Source organism: Oryzias latipes, chromosome 1 (genome assembly GCF_053564925.1).
Source record: "Oryzias latipes strain Hd-rR chromosome 1, Olatipes_Hd-rR_3.1".
In the NCBI taxonomy this organism is placed as follows: Eukaryota; Metazoa; Chordata; class Actinopteri; order Beloniformes; family Adrianichthyidae; genus Oryzias; species Oryzias latipes.
This window is the reverse complement of record NC_136237.1, coordinates 23377470-23394865: the sequence shown is the minus strand read 5'-3', so window position 1 is coordinate 23394865 and position 17396 is coordinate 23377470. Positions and strand designations below refer to the sequence as shown.

At 38.3% G+C, this 17396-nt stretch overlaps 1 protein-coding gene and 1 long non-coding RNA gene across 8 annotated transcripts in view; one reads left to right on the top strand and one right to left on the bottom strand.

Annotated features, from left to right (window-relative positions):
- LOC144981234 (type II inositol 3,4-bisphosphate 4-phosphatase-like) overlaps window positions 1-17396 on the bottom strand; it is a 172038-nt gene that overhangs the window by 59830 nt on the left and 94812 nt on the right. For all 7 annotated transcript variants that reach the window (XM_078951946.1, XM_078951951.1, XM_078951942.1 and 4 more), the window contains 3 exons: window positions 16508-16619; window positions 11836-11905; window positions 7937-8084 (listed from right to left, as the gene is read on the bottom strand). In XM_078951946.1, coding sequence (XP_078808072.1) covers window positions 7937-8084; window positions 11836-11905; window positions 16508-16619 — 330 coding nt within the window. The remainder of the gene's footprint in view (window positions 1-7936; window positions 8085-11835; window positions 11906-16507; window positions 16620-17396) is intronic.
- LOC144994346 (uncharacterized) lies at window positions 5224-5594 on the top strand. The gene is made up of 2 exons (XR_013657853.1): window positions 5224-5331; window positions 5434-5594. It is a non-coding gene; the product is annotated as an uncharacterized LOC144994346 (long non-coding RNA).

The following is a 17396-nucleotide window of genomic DNA, read 5'->3' as shown; positions in this document are numbered from 1 at the left end:
TCAGTAGTAATGACACCTCAGATATGTGTAAAAAACACAGAGAGGTCCAGAGAGCCTCATTACCGCCTATTCAGTGCAGATGATTATTTCCTAAATAACCTCTGCAGGTGTTTCAGGTTTTAAAACACTGGGGGATAGACAGGTGTTTGTTATCACAACACCACAGTATTTTACATGCATGTAAGCATGTATTAAAATATGCATTACTTTAATTTATAATTTTAAAAAAATCACTTGCACTGGACACTTTACCGGATAAACCTGTTCTACTGATTCCACAATTCACTGAAATTCAAACAGAGGGTCAAAATAAAGGAACATTGGGATTGTCAATGCCTTTTAATACACAACAGGAGAGACTGTTGCACCCAAATGAAGATCAGATCAGTGAAGTATCGCAAAAATACTGAAATCACGATATCACATAAATGCAACACAACTAACCCATTTTCCCCCAGTCATCTGTTGTCCAATTTTCTGGAGCCCATTAGAGCTGCAGCTATGGTTACCTGTCCCTCCTCATTCTAGAGCTCAGTTTGGACTTTCACATCTCATTTTCATCATTTCTATTCCACTACTGCACAAAACTACAGCTAAATTAAATCACCCACCAACATTTGCAATGGGACACAAATAATGTACTCTTTTGGTTCCTAAAGCAAATCTTGCATGTAAAATGACACAGTTCATACTTTTCTTCACTAATTAAATTAATTAAATTACATTAAGTCATAAAGCATCTAACTTCAATTACAGTTTAATTATTTAAAAAAGCAATACTATGTAAAAAAAAAAGTATTTTAATCAAAATAAGAGCTAAATAACAGTATTTAATTAAAGACCAATAAACATTTATAAGGCTGTGTCAAGAAAGCAGTTTTTTTATCCTGCCACTTAGATGTGTGCAAACCCTTCAAACCATTTAAATCATGTATATTCTCTCCAGTGCATCCACTTGAAGCTTGAAGTAGCACCCAATACTATAAAAGACCACTTTGAACAATCAGAGGACAATGTTCTCAGATTGTGTGATTTGAATAAGATGTTACCTGGCACTAGAGAGTTGCCATGGCCCTAACCACATGACACCATTAGCATTCATTTTTATCTTCAGATTGTTTTTCAAAGACAGGAGCACTTTTGGGCCAAACACTTCGCTGTCCTCTTACACACCGGGTTTTATCCAGAGGATTTAGTCCTGAATCAAATAATACTAAGTGTATTCAATCTCAGCTACATTTATGCGCTTGATATGTGTTCTTACAAAATATTTAATGTAAAATAAGATATCAAAATTAATTTAAAACTCCTGGCATAAAGCCAACAATGTTTTATTTATACTCCTTTTTTGTGCAAATTTACTTGCCTTTTGCACAAAGAATAGACTTTGCAGAAAGCGGTCAATAATTAAAAGCCTTCCAACTGTCAAACAGTCTTTGTCTTTGTAGGGCATGACTGTGAATAGTAATTGGATTACCATTTTAATTTTGCTATTCAATTCAGCAGACTGGTTAGTTTATGGAAGTATGTCTCATTAAAAAAGCAAAACCGCTGATTATCCTCTGCATATATTTGATAAAAGACCTACTTAAACTGGCCAATAAGGTGATACCATAAAGAAAAGATGACCTTAAATAGAGCCCTGAGGAACACCACAAGTCATTTATCTTGTCATTTCCTTGTATATGCAAAACAAAAAGTACAGCTTTGTTCAAAATAAAAATTGAGTCAATTTTAGTCAATTAATCTTTCCATCTACAAAACTCGCTTTCCTGTGCAGGTTCACATGGAGGCTGGAGCCCGTTCAGCAACTGTTGGGCAAAGGTGCACACCCTGGACAGTTTGGCAGTCCATTGCAGTATCAAATTAAAAGCAAAAGACATTAAATTACAATCTGATGATTGACCATATCAAAAGCACTTGTTAAGTAGCACCAGCACAGTGTACTGGTCAGAATGTCCAGCTGTGAGCACATTCTTAGCTACTTATAAAAGGACGAGATTCTGATAAGAGACTTTGTCCAAAGGCAGATTAAAACACATCAAGCATTTTTTGATGTTACAACAAACAAGAAAAGATTTACTGCTGTGCCATCACCTTCTCTAAAACTTTAGAAATGAAAGCAAATTTATATAGACTATAGTTTTTGAAATCAAACTGATCTAGGTTTGTATTTTTTGGATAAAATAATTAATCACAGAGTGCTTAATAGAAAAACAGAGGTGGGGAAAATATAAAGACAATTTAATCCTTTTTTTAACATAATTTAAATGTCATCTGGAGCAGCGTTTTTCAACCGAGGGCCGCGGCACACTAGTGTGCCGTGGGAGATGGTCAGGTGTGCCGTGTTAAATTGCCTTCATTAACAGATCTAAAAACATTGACCATCTCTGTCACGAACTGGTGGTGGAGGACCCAAATGCAGGAGACCAAGCTTGATGAAAGGAACTAAAAGATTTAATTAGCAAACTGAAACATGACAAATCTATGAGGGGAAACAAAACTGTGACAAAACAGAGCAGATGACCTGACAAGAACAGAAACCAAGACACTTAAATAGGCTGAGGGCAATTAACTGAACTGAAGACAGCTGTGGATCATGAACCTGAAGGTGTGACTGACAAGAAAACCAAACCACTGAATCCTTACAATCTCCAAGATATCAGCTCTTTGTTCATCCAAACAGGCCCTGATAAAACACTGAGTAGTTAGGAATATAAAAGATCGTAAAAGACGATTTTCTTTGCGATTATTAGATTCTATCAAAGACATTTTGATAAGAATGACGGTACAGCGAATTAGCCGTAGCTTCAGCTGTTTGCGGAAAAGTCCCGCCCCATTAACTGTCTCCACCAATCATTTTTTGAGGCTTAATCACACGTCATCAGTCTGACCAATCAGAAGTGGTTAAAGTCTTCACATCCTTGTTCCGATTCTGCTCATAAAGTCGATTAGTTCCAACAAAAATACCAGCTAGAGCTCGTCTTTAGCGGTGTAGCTTTCCGCGGGATCCGGTATCAGACCGTGGAAAAAGTGAACAAAACAATGAAGCTCAGAGAAGCGAGTCTTGTCGACGTTCGGCGGCTGTTTGCACTACATCTCCCATGATGCATTGGGTTAAAGTGACAGCGTCTCAGCGCACAATGAGTCGTCCTTGTGAAACGTCTGAAACCACAACGAACACACATCAAACAGTTTTTAAATCTTCTAACTTAACTTTTAGTACATCATTTAGAAAAAACAGCTGCAACTTCCAGCTTTTTCTGCCACAATTATCACAAAAATTCATGTGAGATTGCGGAGGGACTGTACATCAATACAGACTGAGTTTCTCTTTTTTTTCAATTTCTGGATGCTGGTGTGCCACGGGATTTTTTTCAAGGTTAAAGTGTGCCATGGCTCAAAAAAGCTTGAAAAACACTGATCTAGAGTAACTGGGGAGAAGGGGGAACAAGAACGTGGGGAAACCAAAGATTGTGGGGAGAGACTGAAGGGGAAAAATTGGATGTTAAATCAAATAAATTTAAATGAAAACTGCTGCATTCAAAAAAATCTGTGTGGCTGGGTTTGAGACAATGGGGCTGAGACGCAGCTTTTAATGGGATCATTTAAGTATTCCTATTAATGGGTCCAACTAGTGAAAAAATACATATGTTTAACCAAGACATCAGCTCTTTTAAATGCAGCGTGTGCTTCTCCAGTGCTGGTTTGCATAAGTGTTTCATTCTCTGATAAAGTCTTCCAAAACAGCGACTATTCTCAATTATCCTTTATGGACTCTTATTTTGGAAAGATAACTCTCCTTGTCAGGACCCACCAGTTTAAAATTGACAGATAACAAGAATTGAAAGACTGCATAAATAAATTAACATAATGGAATATATTTAAGAGAATTGGGATTAAACAAGATAGAAAGCTTTGGAAGACACTTTGATATATGGTTCCTCACTGAGAGACAATTTTTAAAAGAAGGTGGTGATAAAGTAAAAGCCACATTAAAAAAATAACAGCGGTGATAACTCACATTGCTCTTTTTACTCAAAGCTCACCAAACTTGTGCCAAAGGAAAAGAAAAAAAACAGATCAAGGATGTCCCCTCCTACATGAGCGGGACCAGAATGTGCTGAACAAAATCAAAATATTCAGTGAGAAGTTTAAGTTTTGAGGCAATATGGTAAAAACAGCTTTAATCACCCAACAATACAGACTTTATTTTAATAATACTGGATACAAATTCAGAAAACCAATTGAGAAAAACACAAGCTGACCCTGGAGGTCTTTTAAAAGAGCTACAGGAGCTCTTTTTTCAGCAGAGGCTAAGACCCCCACCCCCCACCCCCACCCAGATGTGCTCACAATGGCAACCATGTTGTAGTCTGAGCCGCAGAAAGTCCATGTGCTTGGAGGACAAGACATCATTTAGGAGAAAAGTTTACAGACTGGCAACAGAGTGATGAAAACCAGAGTGTGTTTTTGCACTGGCGATGGGTGATTTGGGGATGTGGGAAAACCCAACAGAGAGGCTGCAGTTTGTAAACATTCACTTTGCTCTGCTGCAGGCAGAGCAGAACCAGCGCTGGACTGTTAACCTTATCCAAACTGGAGCTGCAAACCAACCAGCTGTTTACAGACTCCAAGGAGTAAAAGAAGAGACCTTTAAATTCTGTAAACACAGGTAGCTGGAGAAACACCCCAGCAAGGCCTTCAGAGGCACCAGTTTACCGTTTTACCCCCTGTGGCAAAGGGTAACGTGTTTTACCATAGGGAGTGATAGCAGACGCACAGCTGGGGTGCATATGAAATCCTTTCAAAGAAAAAGTGGCAACACTTTTCTGCTCCCTATAAAAATAGGATGCTGAATTTTGAGCAGAATGTTTTGGATCCAAAAAGCATCTGTTTTATGAGTGACACCTCATAGAAACAATACAAGCACAATGCAGAATCCAGGATGCAGAACACATTGTGCTGTCATTTACATTCATACTGACTCTTTTAAATGTGCAAAAGTTACTGGATTAACAATTGTCAACACAATATGGCGAGATTAATCCATGCAATTATGCAGACAAACCATGATGGTGTTTTGATCGGGCTCTCTAAACAAGCTCAGCCACATCTTCATTATTTCTAAAAAAGCTGCTGCAACATATTTTGACCACAAGCAGAAAGAACCATCACGTTCCTACATTTTCAAAACTTTGTCACCATCTGCCTGTCAATCTGTTAGGATCCTGGGCTCATCTCCGGACCTGCCCCCATCTTCTCATCAGCCTGCAGCCTTTATAAGGAACCACCACCCTACAGCCAACGTCAGTCCGTCTGCTTCTCGTGGTTGAGTACTGACTCCTTAAAGCCAAGTCTTAAGTCTCCTGTTTCTATGCTAAGTGCCTCCTACTTTCAGAAACCTAACCGCCTTTATCTCTGCTCCTTCAGGGAGTACCATAAGCGCGACCTTCACCCTTGGTCAACCACTGCAGTTCAATCCGAACATCAAGCCAAGCTCATCCTTTCGGTCTTCTGTCCAAGCCAGGAACCATCACGCCCGAACCTTCCAACGCCACTGGGACTAAAATAAAACCTTCTTTCCTCATTCATCCTCCCGTCTCTGTCCTGCTTCTGGGTCCAGCCTCACTCATCCTAACACAATCAACGGCATAGACTTAAGCATTTCTGCTCAGCCCCTGAAGACGTGAGATGACTCTAGGTCCCAAAAGTTGGAAGTAAACATAGTGAAATGATGCTTAATTTTCAAGAACCATGAGCCAAAAATAACCCAACAGATTGTGTTGTTCAGGGCTAGGCTTTACTAATAAAGAAGCTCAAAACTTTCATTTTTTATTCTGTCTACAAACCTTTGCAAAACCTTTGTTTCACTTTTTATTTTATTATTTTTTTAAGCTGTGGTCCTCTGCATGGCCGCACATTTAAAAGCTGTCATTGATATGGCAGTGGTCTGAGCAGAAATCTACTCATGGACAGAAATAAGAGAGAGAAAGAACGAAACAAAAACTGTTATAGTTTGAGAGGAAAATAGAGAAGAAAAGGTGCTAGTTAGATGATATAATTTGACTCAAGCTTACACATACTGTTTACGATGAAAGGAACTATAAACAAAATAATGTAAACTGGTTTAAGATAGGCATGCCAGTTTAACATGGTCGTTTGTGTTCAGGACTAATTAAACTCACAGCCTCCAAACCTTCCAAAACTGTCTTAAAAAACAAAAAATAGGAAGGGAAATAGTTAAAAATCAAAATCTGTGACTCACAAACTACATACTTGTCAATTAAGACAAAAAATAGGACATGCTTTTCCTCATTAATAATAAGCAAGACAGCTGGTAATGAATGAGTTTTTAATCTGCTGCACACCCACACTCTCCTCCAAATATTTAATTATTTTTACACGCATGGAGACAGACACGCTTGCAGCAGGATGCACAGCATTATCACATGCCTAAATAAAAATAATCTACCAGTGTGCTCATATACTTCGATGAGTACACCTGTCTCTGTATCAAAGCTAGTAATAAAAGCCAGAAATATTCAAGATTATCAAGGAATGGTGAGCAAACCACCATTTGCTACTGCTCTCACAACTTCACAGCATCAACTGAATCATTCAAAACCTTGAGCTCTGCTATGTACAGAATGAAGTCTAAATGGAGAGGCTCTGTGGAAGGAGACCACATTTCAAGAGGATTACTGGAGAGGTGCTTCACAGAACGAGCTGTATATGCAGCATGCATGCTTGTTAATAAGCACACATTATATGATGGTCATGGTTTGGAGCTTGATGCACATTTATGAGCTGAATTATACAGATAAGACAGTTCATAAATATTTAATAATTCTTTTCTATATTTAGGTGTGACTCAAAAGATCTGTTTCAGTGCGGATCACCTTGTATTAAAGCTGACTGCTGCAGGTACAGCTTTGTTGGAGGAGAGGGTAGAGGCAAGCGTGCTGCCCATCTGTTTGAAAGGCGAAGTGATGGTAAGGCTTATTTGAGTAAAAACTAAAGTAATAGCTTTGGACTGATTTTGCGTTTGTGTTTTGGAGTATTTCAGAGGACACAATCCTTAAAATTATAAAAAAAACAATTTACTGCCACTACTTTGACTCTGTCTGTATCCTATGTGCTCAGTTTCGAGATGCAAAGGGGTTTATAGTGAGAATGCAGATTCAACAAATGTGTAAGAAAAATCTCAAAAAGCCTTCATTAAAACAATTTACATAATATACCTACAATTGCACATTCATTCTAAAGCATTATGAATTTTTAAAGCATTAGAAGTTTGCAGGGCAAAGATGAAATATAGTTTTTTTTTTTAAAGAATTGTAAAATCTGTAACAGTTATTTGTTGGTTTTAAGCAGTAGGAGTTGTCTCTGATGGCAGCATTACATCATAAAATATGTTGATATCTCGGTGGAGCACAAACTGCTTTTTCCAACGGAGTAAGTGTAGTTTTCAGCAAAACAGTAATAAAAAAGTTACTACTTGCTACAATCACAATATTTTACAGAGTGTGAAAAAACCATGACCCTGTCTTCTCAAATACATATATTATTTTTTCATTTCCAATTCCATAATGTTTTCATGCTTAAAACAGTAATAAATAGTTTGCTAAAGTTTTTCAAGCTGAGCCAAAAACCAAAATGTTAATAATTTAATTCATTTCTGTAATAAAAAAAAACTGGCAAGACTTGGTGATACAATAATGTTGTCAACATGTACAAAAAGACTTTATTTAAGATAAGAAGCCTTTCAGCTCTGATTTTGGTAAATTAGTTAATTAGCTGCACAAACTAACAATTAAGTGCTGAATTATTTGATTTAAATGATTTTTGAAACAAAGCCCACGGGGTTTAAAATTGGCAGATAATAAGTCTTAAACAGATTAACATAACTGAACATCAGTTGTGAGTGGCTTACCTGCTTATGTCTTCCTGAATGTACAGGGACAACAGCTGCTTGGGGATACTGAATGACAAAGTGCACTCCTCCATTTGTTCCCGCACTATCATCCTCTTGCTGTTTGAAGTCTGGAATGTGTACACCTTGCATATTGGATTCCTGAACACTGTGAACACGGGCAAACGGGAAGAAGAAAGCAGAAAGGCATTACAATCCAGCAAAGGAATTATTTTCTAAGGTTATAAAAAGGATGAAACTAGTGTCTACATAAAAAACAAAACAAAAAAAACACACAAAAAAACCACCAGCCACCTCAAGATAGTCAGAGAAAAGGAGAGAGTCTCTAAAAAGTGACCGAGGCTAAGAAGGATGACTTAAATTCTATAATCAATAACAGTGTCTGCCAAAGATAAGATTTCTCATTTTTGAAGCAAAGCAGCAGACTAGACTCCAAACTAAACTACATAAAAATGTCCTTACACTATTTGCGTTATTCTTCCATTCATTTCCATTTTAATTGCCTCTTTATTAAACAACAGATAGATAGAGTCGGAGGATTTGTTGAGAAACCTTTGGTTGCTAACCTAAACTCAGCTCGCACCCTTTGGTACAGATTTGTATTCAGCACCTTCTCCTTCATTTTTGCGGATTTTTAGCAGCAATTGAGGGTCTGGAAACAAAAAAAGCAACAACAAAAAAAAAAACGACCTAATGCTCTTATCTGCATGCCTGCAGCAGCAGAAAAAACAACTGCAGGTCTGAAAAAGTGTTTACTAGTCCTTTTACTATGCAGAACAGTCAGACAGAAGTCGCTCAATACGTCGAGTTTGAAGCACCCGAGGTGAGAGATATGCAGTGTTCCTTCAAGTAAATATGATTTTGGTGTAATTTATGAACAGGAAATATACCTTTGCTCAGGTTGATAACACAAAAATGGTACCGAAAAAGACTAATGTGACTATTTTTACTTTCAATTTCTTTGCTTTGAGTTGATTTAACTTTATTTGTTAAAAGTCAATGGCAGAAGGGATTCTCTAACTCTGGTTGTACTTTTGAAACATGCCAAGGCTGAACTATGACAGTGATATCTTTATTGATCAGTGTTTTTTTCTTTTTTACAACTTTTTTGAAAAGAAAGCCTACAGAGCAACATTACTGAAGGGTCAAGGAGAATGACATTTTTATAAGTCATCTTTTTTTTATAGATATCAGCAGAAAAATGTTTTTTTTTTCTGAATGGCATTCTCCTTTTGTGTCATTGATCTGGACTAACTTCACTCTATTCAGATATGTTTGCCTTAGTCATTTATAGCTCCAGCAGAGTATTGCAATGAAGCTGAACTCTACTTTCTAACTTTACAACAACAATATTTGTTCAAGTTTTGCTGTTGATTTCAAAGCTTGGTTGTAAGGGCAAATGTTTTGTTTGACTGTAGAATTTTTTGATGAGCTCACGCTTTAGGTTTGGTCTGCATGTTACCTCAAATAGATCGTTTTGTTTGGCTGTGGTGAAATTACTAAACAACCTCTGGCCCTCCAGAAAATGAAGTTCTTGATTTTCTTGGCAAGTGAACCCTGGTATGATTCAGGAACAATGTTACGGCAGACAGACTTTCCGGCATTTTGCATTTGACAACTCTATTTCTGGTCCCCACTAGGTGGCAGTGTGAGAGAAAAATGTTATGCTGCATTCACACATAACGTAATTTGGGCAGTGAATTTGCATCCGTTGCCTCTGTTTTGATGCACAGCGAATTTGCTGTTGGGCGATTGTCCAAAAATGTGTTCATAAAGCTTATAGTCCCGCTGTGTGTTGGAGGAGCTTCTGTCCAAAGTTTTCAGCCTCATCGATACATGGAAGCATTGACTACTGTATATATACTGTATACATCTCACATTCAATGCACGGAGGACACAAATGATTTTAAGAGATCAGGTTTATATTTTTTTTTGAGGATCTCTATAAAGGCATCTATAATTAACGTCTCCATATCTGGGTACATGAAAATCTTTCATAGATTCTCCCAGCATTGTGAGCTTCACCATCTACTGCAGGAAATGCATCTGAATGACGGCCGCTTTCAATGCTACTTTTGTCTCTCTGTGACCCAGTTTGATGACTTGCTGTTCAGAGAGAAAAAATAAACCAAAATAAAACTCAAGGGCCTTTAAATCAAAGCAAGTATAAAAAATATATTAAAGTTCAGAAGGAGAGCAATCTGATTCTCCTCCATGTTGGTTTTTGGCTCCATCATCTTAAACCACCGACTAACTCATTCAGTGTTTTCCTATCAATTTTAAATAGTCAGACAACAGTAAGGGGACACATGTTACCCATAGCCCCTTAATGCTATTGAAAATATTTCTAAATTTGTGTCAATGTATACTGCTGTAATAATTTTTCACAAATGCCACTTGGTAGTGGGTTTTAGGATTTGTCTGAATAAAAGTGAAACTGATTAACAAAACATCTGATCAACAAAGAAAAAAAAGCCACAAAGAGTAACTGCGTTAAATGACGCTGCCCTGGCAACATAAATTCAATAAAATAAAAACCAGGAAAGTTCTACACAAAAGTTTCATTTTTTATTTTCATTTATTGTTCATAACTTGTGCAAATTGAAAAACCTTTTTTCAACAAACAATAAAAGTCTTACAGGCAATAATTCTGAATTAAAGAGACTGAAGACAGGGATAGCAACTAATCACTGATTTTTGGTAAAAATATCCAGAGAATGACTGCATAGAGGCTCATATTTGGATCTAAATGAGATTTGTTGTCAGCATGGGGATTATAGAAAGTGATTAAGATAACAAAAATAAAAAGCAAGCAAAGAAAATGTGGAGAGAAGGGAAGAAGGCAGTCCTTAAAGGAGAGAAGCAAAACACTTGCTGACAGTTGCCTCCCCTGCAGAAGCGGATTAACCCCTGAAGCCCTTCCTCCCTCCACCTCCCTGCAGCCGCGCTAATCTGACCGCACCTAAAACGCCTTGTTTCCCTTTCTGACACCTCTTAAGAAAATGAGTAACTGAGTTGCAGCGTGCGTGGGCTTTCTCTCCCTTTTGATCCTCTGTATTCTCATTTCAAGAGGTAATAAAAGCTTAAGACTAAATTGCATTTCTCAATCTGGGGGGCATCTGCAGAGAGTGTATTGTTCTGACAGACTGCAGATGTGCACCTGCAAATATGGCTGCAGTGTACTAGATAATCATGGCAAAAACTGTAAGTGGCAGTGACATTGTGACAAGAGGCGCAGGTGAGACTGCTGCTGGGGAGATGGCTGGAATCTGCATGAAGGAAGAAATGAATGGACGGAAATAGAAACTTTTATTGGGAAATGTCTTCTAAACAAGAGCTGAAGTTTCATCACAGCAGGACACTCACACATCATTGCCTTTTCTTTCAGGGTTTCTTTCATTTACTCTTCACAGCCCCCTAATGCATCAGCAGTGGACCTTCCTCTCTGTGTTGCCAATCGATTAGTATCATGCAGCTTACAAAGCATCTTCTGCTCACTTTCAGCTGACAATTTCAAAGAGCTTGCTGAATTACCCCCCTGTAAAACACCTCTCACTGTTATTAAATCAAAACATGAAAAAAAAGACATTTTTTAATCAAATAGGGTACTTCGGGGATCCTTCAAATCCTCTTAATGGAAAGGTTATTAAAGGCCAGTTTAAAGTTAATTAGATGGAAAACCTCGAAGGACCCTTATGTTAAGAGACATCAGTATGTTCCTGTTTTAAATGAATGCTTCACAAATGAAAGTAGGCAAATAACAGCACTGGAGGCTTAACTTTAAGGCCCTAATTTGGTAAAATGTTACAAATACTAAAACTTTGAGGGGAGAAAACTGACAAATTAAAACACTCAGAATTCATTTTATTCATGGTATGGTGAGTGTTTAGGCATCATACCTGGCCCAGTCAGCAGGGTTTCTTCTTGGTCGATGCAACAATGATGCGCAGGCTCACAAACTAAGGGACACTAAGAATGAAAGAAACAAAAGACAGAATAATGAGCATACTATAATAAAAGAACTGTTAAGATGATAGGGATTTACCTATGCTTTACAAAAGAGCATCTATAATGTCGTATATCTTCCCATAGTGGCCGGTCTCTAATCGATGCTGGTCTCTAATAAACGGCGGGCTGGCTGTCAAGTTTTTGGAATGAACACCGGGGCTACTATTAAAAGATATATGGTTTAGGTTACTGGCTGAAATGCATTGCAACGTTATGTTAAAGAGCCACTCCAATCATCTTTTGATCGATCTACTCTTAAAGCGTCCCAGTGGTGTTTTGATTATGATTATGCCATTTTTAGCAGAAAATCAGAAAACCTGTGTTGTTTTCCAGGACAAAGATTCTACATAGTGGCAGGAATTCCTTCGAAATTCACTTCTGAGTTGCTGGCGGGACAGTTGGTGCAACAGCCCCTCACAACCCCAACCTAACATTAACATTAGCGGTGCAGCAAAAATGACGAGCAATATTGGAGCCATCCACCTTAGACAAGGAAAACAAAGGCGAATGTGAATCTGGACCCAAATCCCAACTACAAGCTTTCTCCAGCTGCATTTTTTCATCTGCTCCTCATTCACAATGTTTGAAAAAAAAATAAAAAATAAGCTTATTTTCTTTATATGTGTCCTCCATCAGGAAAATACCAAAGAAAACATGTTAAAGACACCAAAACACAATTTTCATCAGCGTGGGTCTTTATAGTTGCTTCCAATGAACAGGTATTCCTGAAAACTAAAATGACATGACAGGGAAAGACAACCACGTCAAAGGCTAGGAACAGCAATATAAAACCTGTGTTGCTCTAAACAACAAAAACTGTAATTTGTTTAAAGTAGTTTTTATTGTAGCTCAAAAATATAATAACGGCCATTAGTGAAGTTTAGTACTCGCTAATAAGTAATGCTAAGGAATGAGAAAGGTAGTTTAAAAGACTACAGTCATGGAGTGAAAGTGTAAAAAAACCTTGGTGACAGCCGTGGGAAGCTGCATTGTTCTCCTGTAGAGTTTAGCTTAACATGACTTATATAAAGCTATAAAAACAATTAATCAACAAGGACAGGAAGATCATAATAATATCAATTTGACTAGGCATAGAGGCTCATATTTGGATCTAAAGGACCTTTAGGAAAATGTGCACAAATCAATATGTTTTTACCTAAAACATTGGTTAATACAGACAGGTTTGTCAGTAGGACATTTTGTGTGGGGGGCAGGAGGGGGGCAGACAACTTTGGAAGCGTGGCAAATGATATTATCTGAGTGGAAGGCCATTACAAATGAATGAATAAAAAATATATGTTTCAAACAGTTTTAGTATTGATGCAAATAGTTTATGGGACTTGAGATTTAATTAAAAAAGATGTAGCTTTTGTTATTTTTGCAATGCATAAAAAGCTTGTATTGATGATTTCTTAACCTTTGTCAAAAATGATATTAATAAGGACTCAAAAATTGGGGGGCAAATTTTGGTTGCCCCTCCCTTGCCTAACTTAGCTCTGCCACTGAAGCTTCAAAATATCTCATCAATATCTCAATATCTCATCTAATAAAGCTCATCTTACAATGGGACTGGAACAAGTATTCTACAGTAGCTTAAAACTATTAATTCCTAAATTAAATGTTAAGGTGTGATAAGGACACAAAAATCATTTTGTTTTAACAGCAAACATGTTTTTTTAAGCAGAAAGTTTTTTATAGCCTTCAACTTACAGAATGAACCATCAACCTTTCTATGCACTAAATTACTCCAGAGTCAAATGTGAGTCCATCTACAGGGACTACAGATGAAAAATAGCCCTTTGGCTAACTCTGGCATATTGACAGAAATGTTTATTAATATGCGCTGTCCCCCCTATTCAAATAAATGACTGACCAATCTGTCTGACAGCTGAAGCTCCTGCAAAAAGTGGGTCATGCCATGTGACAATTTTCCCAAGTACAGCAACAAATCTACATCCACATGGCTGAAAACGGGAGTTGAAGAAAAACTCCATCGTTATCTGGTTAAAGACTCATGACTTTATATAGTTAATTTTTGGACAATAAGCTTTTGCAAAGTGGGATTTTAAAAACTGCTGAAGAATTACAAATAATTGCTGGCACTGTCACCTCACAGCTAGTGTTCAAAGGTGAGGATTGCATTCTCACTGGCTGTGCCGCACTTTCTCTGCAGGGCATCTATTGTGTTGTCTGTCTGTGGGCTCCTTGATGTTCTGACAGCCTATGGGGGGTAAGGATGGGTACAGAACAGGATTAGGACATCACTAAAAATGGATGGATGGACATATTTTTCCAATTAGTTTGTTACATTTACAGTCTACTGTGTTCATTTCCTTAACCCTTGTGCTATCCTAGGCACTTTAACATTGGGAGATGGGTCATCTGGACCCACTAGACAGTGCTCTGAACCTTTTTTCTTCAATGATTTGTGATCTTTACTGGTTTCCATGGATTACATGAAATCTTTCCACCTTTATCCACCTTTGTCATGGTAGGGAGAATACGTCAATGCAAGGGTGGGGTCATCTAAGATAGCACAAGGGTTAAGCACATGTGAAAATAATGCGTTAGCCTACTTATTGAGGCATGATTTCTGATTTTTTTCTCCTCAGAGCAATGCTGAAAATTACAGGTCACTTCCTAAATAAACTATTTAAAGACAGGCTTCACTGGAAATCATGCTTTTTGTATTTTTTACATGGTCTTGTGCCCTTTTTCTGATGATGGAGGACATATGTATGAAGACAATTAAGCTGAAAATAGAATTTCGGAGTATTTCTTTATTTAAAATGTTGTGAACCAGGAGCAGATGCGAAAATGCTGTTGGAAAAAACTTGTAGTTTTGACGAGGAAAAAAGACGCAAGCTCCCTGCTCCACTCCTTTATGATGCAGACATATAGATCCATCAATGCCTTTGTTTACCTCTGGAATCTGGTTCACAACTGTATGACTGGATGGCTCCAATATTGCTCACCATGTTTGTTGCACTGCTAATGTTATTGTAACCGCCTTATTTTGAGGTTTGTGGGGAGCTGTAAGTTAACAGGAAAGCTTGTAAACAAAGGAATGATGGCAAATCAGATGCCAACAGTCCCTCACACAACTCAAGAGGCGAATTCCTAATGAACTCCTGCTGCTCTGCAGAAACTTTGTCCTTGAAAATGATACAGGCTTTTTTATTTTGGCTAATCATCATTAAAGGAGCACTGGGAACACTTTTACAACTGATCAAAAGGTGACTGAAGTGGGACAGAAATTGAAATGTGTTTTTTACTCAAAGGCCGAGTTTCGTTGTCGGCGATTTCTAGGTAACAATAATCTTAAAATATTAGAATGTCATTGGGGCACCACAGACACAGCGTTCACTGATCAGGACAAGCAAAACATTCGGCATATGATAACATTGAGAAAGAAAGGTCCCTGATAATAAAGAATATTAACAGCACAACAGCTGTGAAAGGCATCTGTTTGCATGATGCTGATCCACGTTTGATGGCCAACATATATAAAGGGATCAGATCAAAGGTGACTGGAAGCCCCTTTTGTTTCAGCTGATTGTTTTTTGCTTTCTTTCCAGGGGGGGCTTAGTGTGATATTCATGAGCAGTCGCCACCCCAGCAAAGACAGTGAAGGATCAAACAAGTGTTTACCTGCACCCTCACAATCACACGCAAATATGCAATATACGGAAGCGCCTCACTTTCTATGACTTTCTACAAAGGTAGCTTTAACAAAAACTTTGTCTTTACTGAGGCTTCCCTAATGTTTGTCATGTCCCGTCCTTATTTCCTCCCTTTATCTCTGAAAACAAGAGCAGCACATAGAGGGGGAAGTGTGCATGCGTGTACACACACCCACACACACACACACGCGCACAAACAAGCCGCCGCATTCATCAAAAAGACAAAGGCAGATTGTCGGTGACACTCCGAGGCCATGTGAGGAACCTCTGTACCAGCAACAGGGGTACACAAAACCGAAAGCCAGTCAACCGCGCCACAGCCTCTGGTCAATAATATAAGACAGTGATTCACATGCAGAAACACAACAGCTAATCACAGGGGCGTAACTGTTTTTTGCATGTTAAACACATACATTGTTTTTATGCTATTTAACACCTGTAGGGTCAGAGCACACATTCTATATTTTGTCTTTTGTAACAGGAATTTGTAGACAACGTAGCGAAAGAGCAGTATAACTTCATTTTCCCATGCCACATTCAGCCTCAGTATAAACACCTTTTTTTTTCTTTTCTGATTAGGTATTGTGCTAAACCCAGTTTCCTGCATGTATTGCCTGAGATCATACAAGTGAAGCAACTTTGACAGAAAAATGCTGTCAAATGATTTATGGCGACAAATCAACCCTATTGTATTATAAGTTGACACATGCTGATATGTTGGCATATAATCAGGCAATAAACACGCAGATTAAACATTCACACGTCCTAATGTCTTCATCAGGGTTTACTAGAGTTCATTTAATCTTAGTGGAAGGGAGGCCATCCTGCTCTAATCCAAGTCACCTGGTGCTGGCTTTGTCTAGTATCAATGTCATTTTACCCTGTGTGAGGGCGTGTTGGTAGCGATGTGGTCCACCTCGACTCCCTCCATCTCCCCCATCTTCAGACGACTCACCACCACGGTTCCTGCTGTGCACACACCATCAGATGACCTGAAGTGAGACAAAAGGAAACTAAGAAGATACCCTCAATGCACATTATTTAGCCTATAAAAGAAAAAGTCTTGCCGGTTGAGTGATCTCTCCACCATCAGAGACGCTAACGTAACAGGCTTTGGACGCAGTAGTGGCACACACAAATGCGGCCACAGGTGAGCTTTCTTAACCTAATAAGCTTACATTAGGCCCTGGAACAGTTTTTTAACACACAAAGCTGCTCAAATTAAAAAGTGGTAGAAGAGATGGGAAGCTGGCACTTTGATGTTGTCTTTGAATGATGGAATCTCCTCACAGGATTAAGCTGATGTTGCAAGAGGACATTAACCAGAACATTTCATCAAACTTAGCAAATTGCGGTTTAATAACCTAGTCCCAAGTTTCTCCAAAAGGGAAAAGAATTAAAACTAATTCCTTCAAATATGACAGTCTGACCAGTCACTTTTCCAATCATGGAGCCATCATTAAAGAGCTGATAGAAAATCCATGCTATTGGCAGGAAAGACAAATGCTTTAAAATGAAGAATGATGCTCCCTCGACGGGGACAAGTGATTACATTAAAATACCCTTCCTTTGCATGCTCAGTTTCATTCCAGCTGGAAAAATATTAGATGTTTTGTGCCAACAGTCACAGCAGTGGTGGAGGGGTGGTGTCTGGGTAGGGAGGGGTCGACACACCAGACACCTGGGGAAAACGTAAGGTTGGTGATAGAAGCAGAAAAGGATGCTTTTAAAGCCAATCCATCATGATGAGCGACACAAGGAAGAGAGAT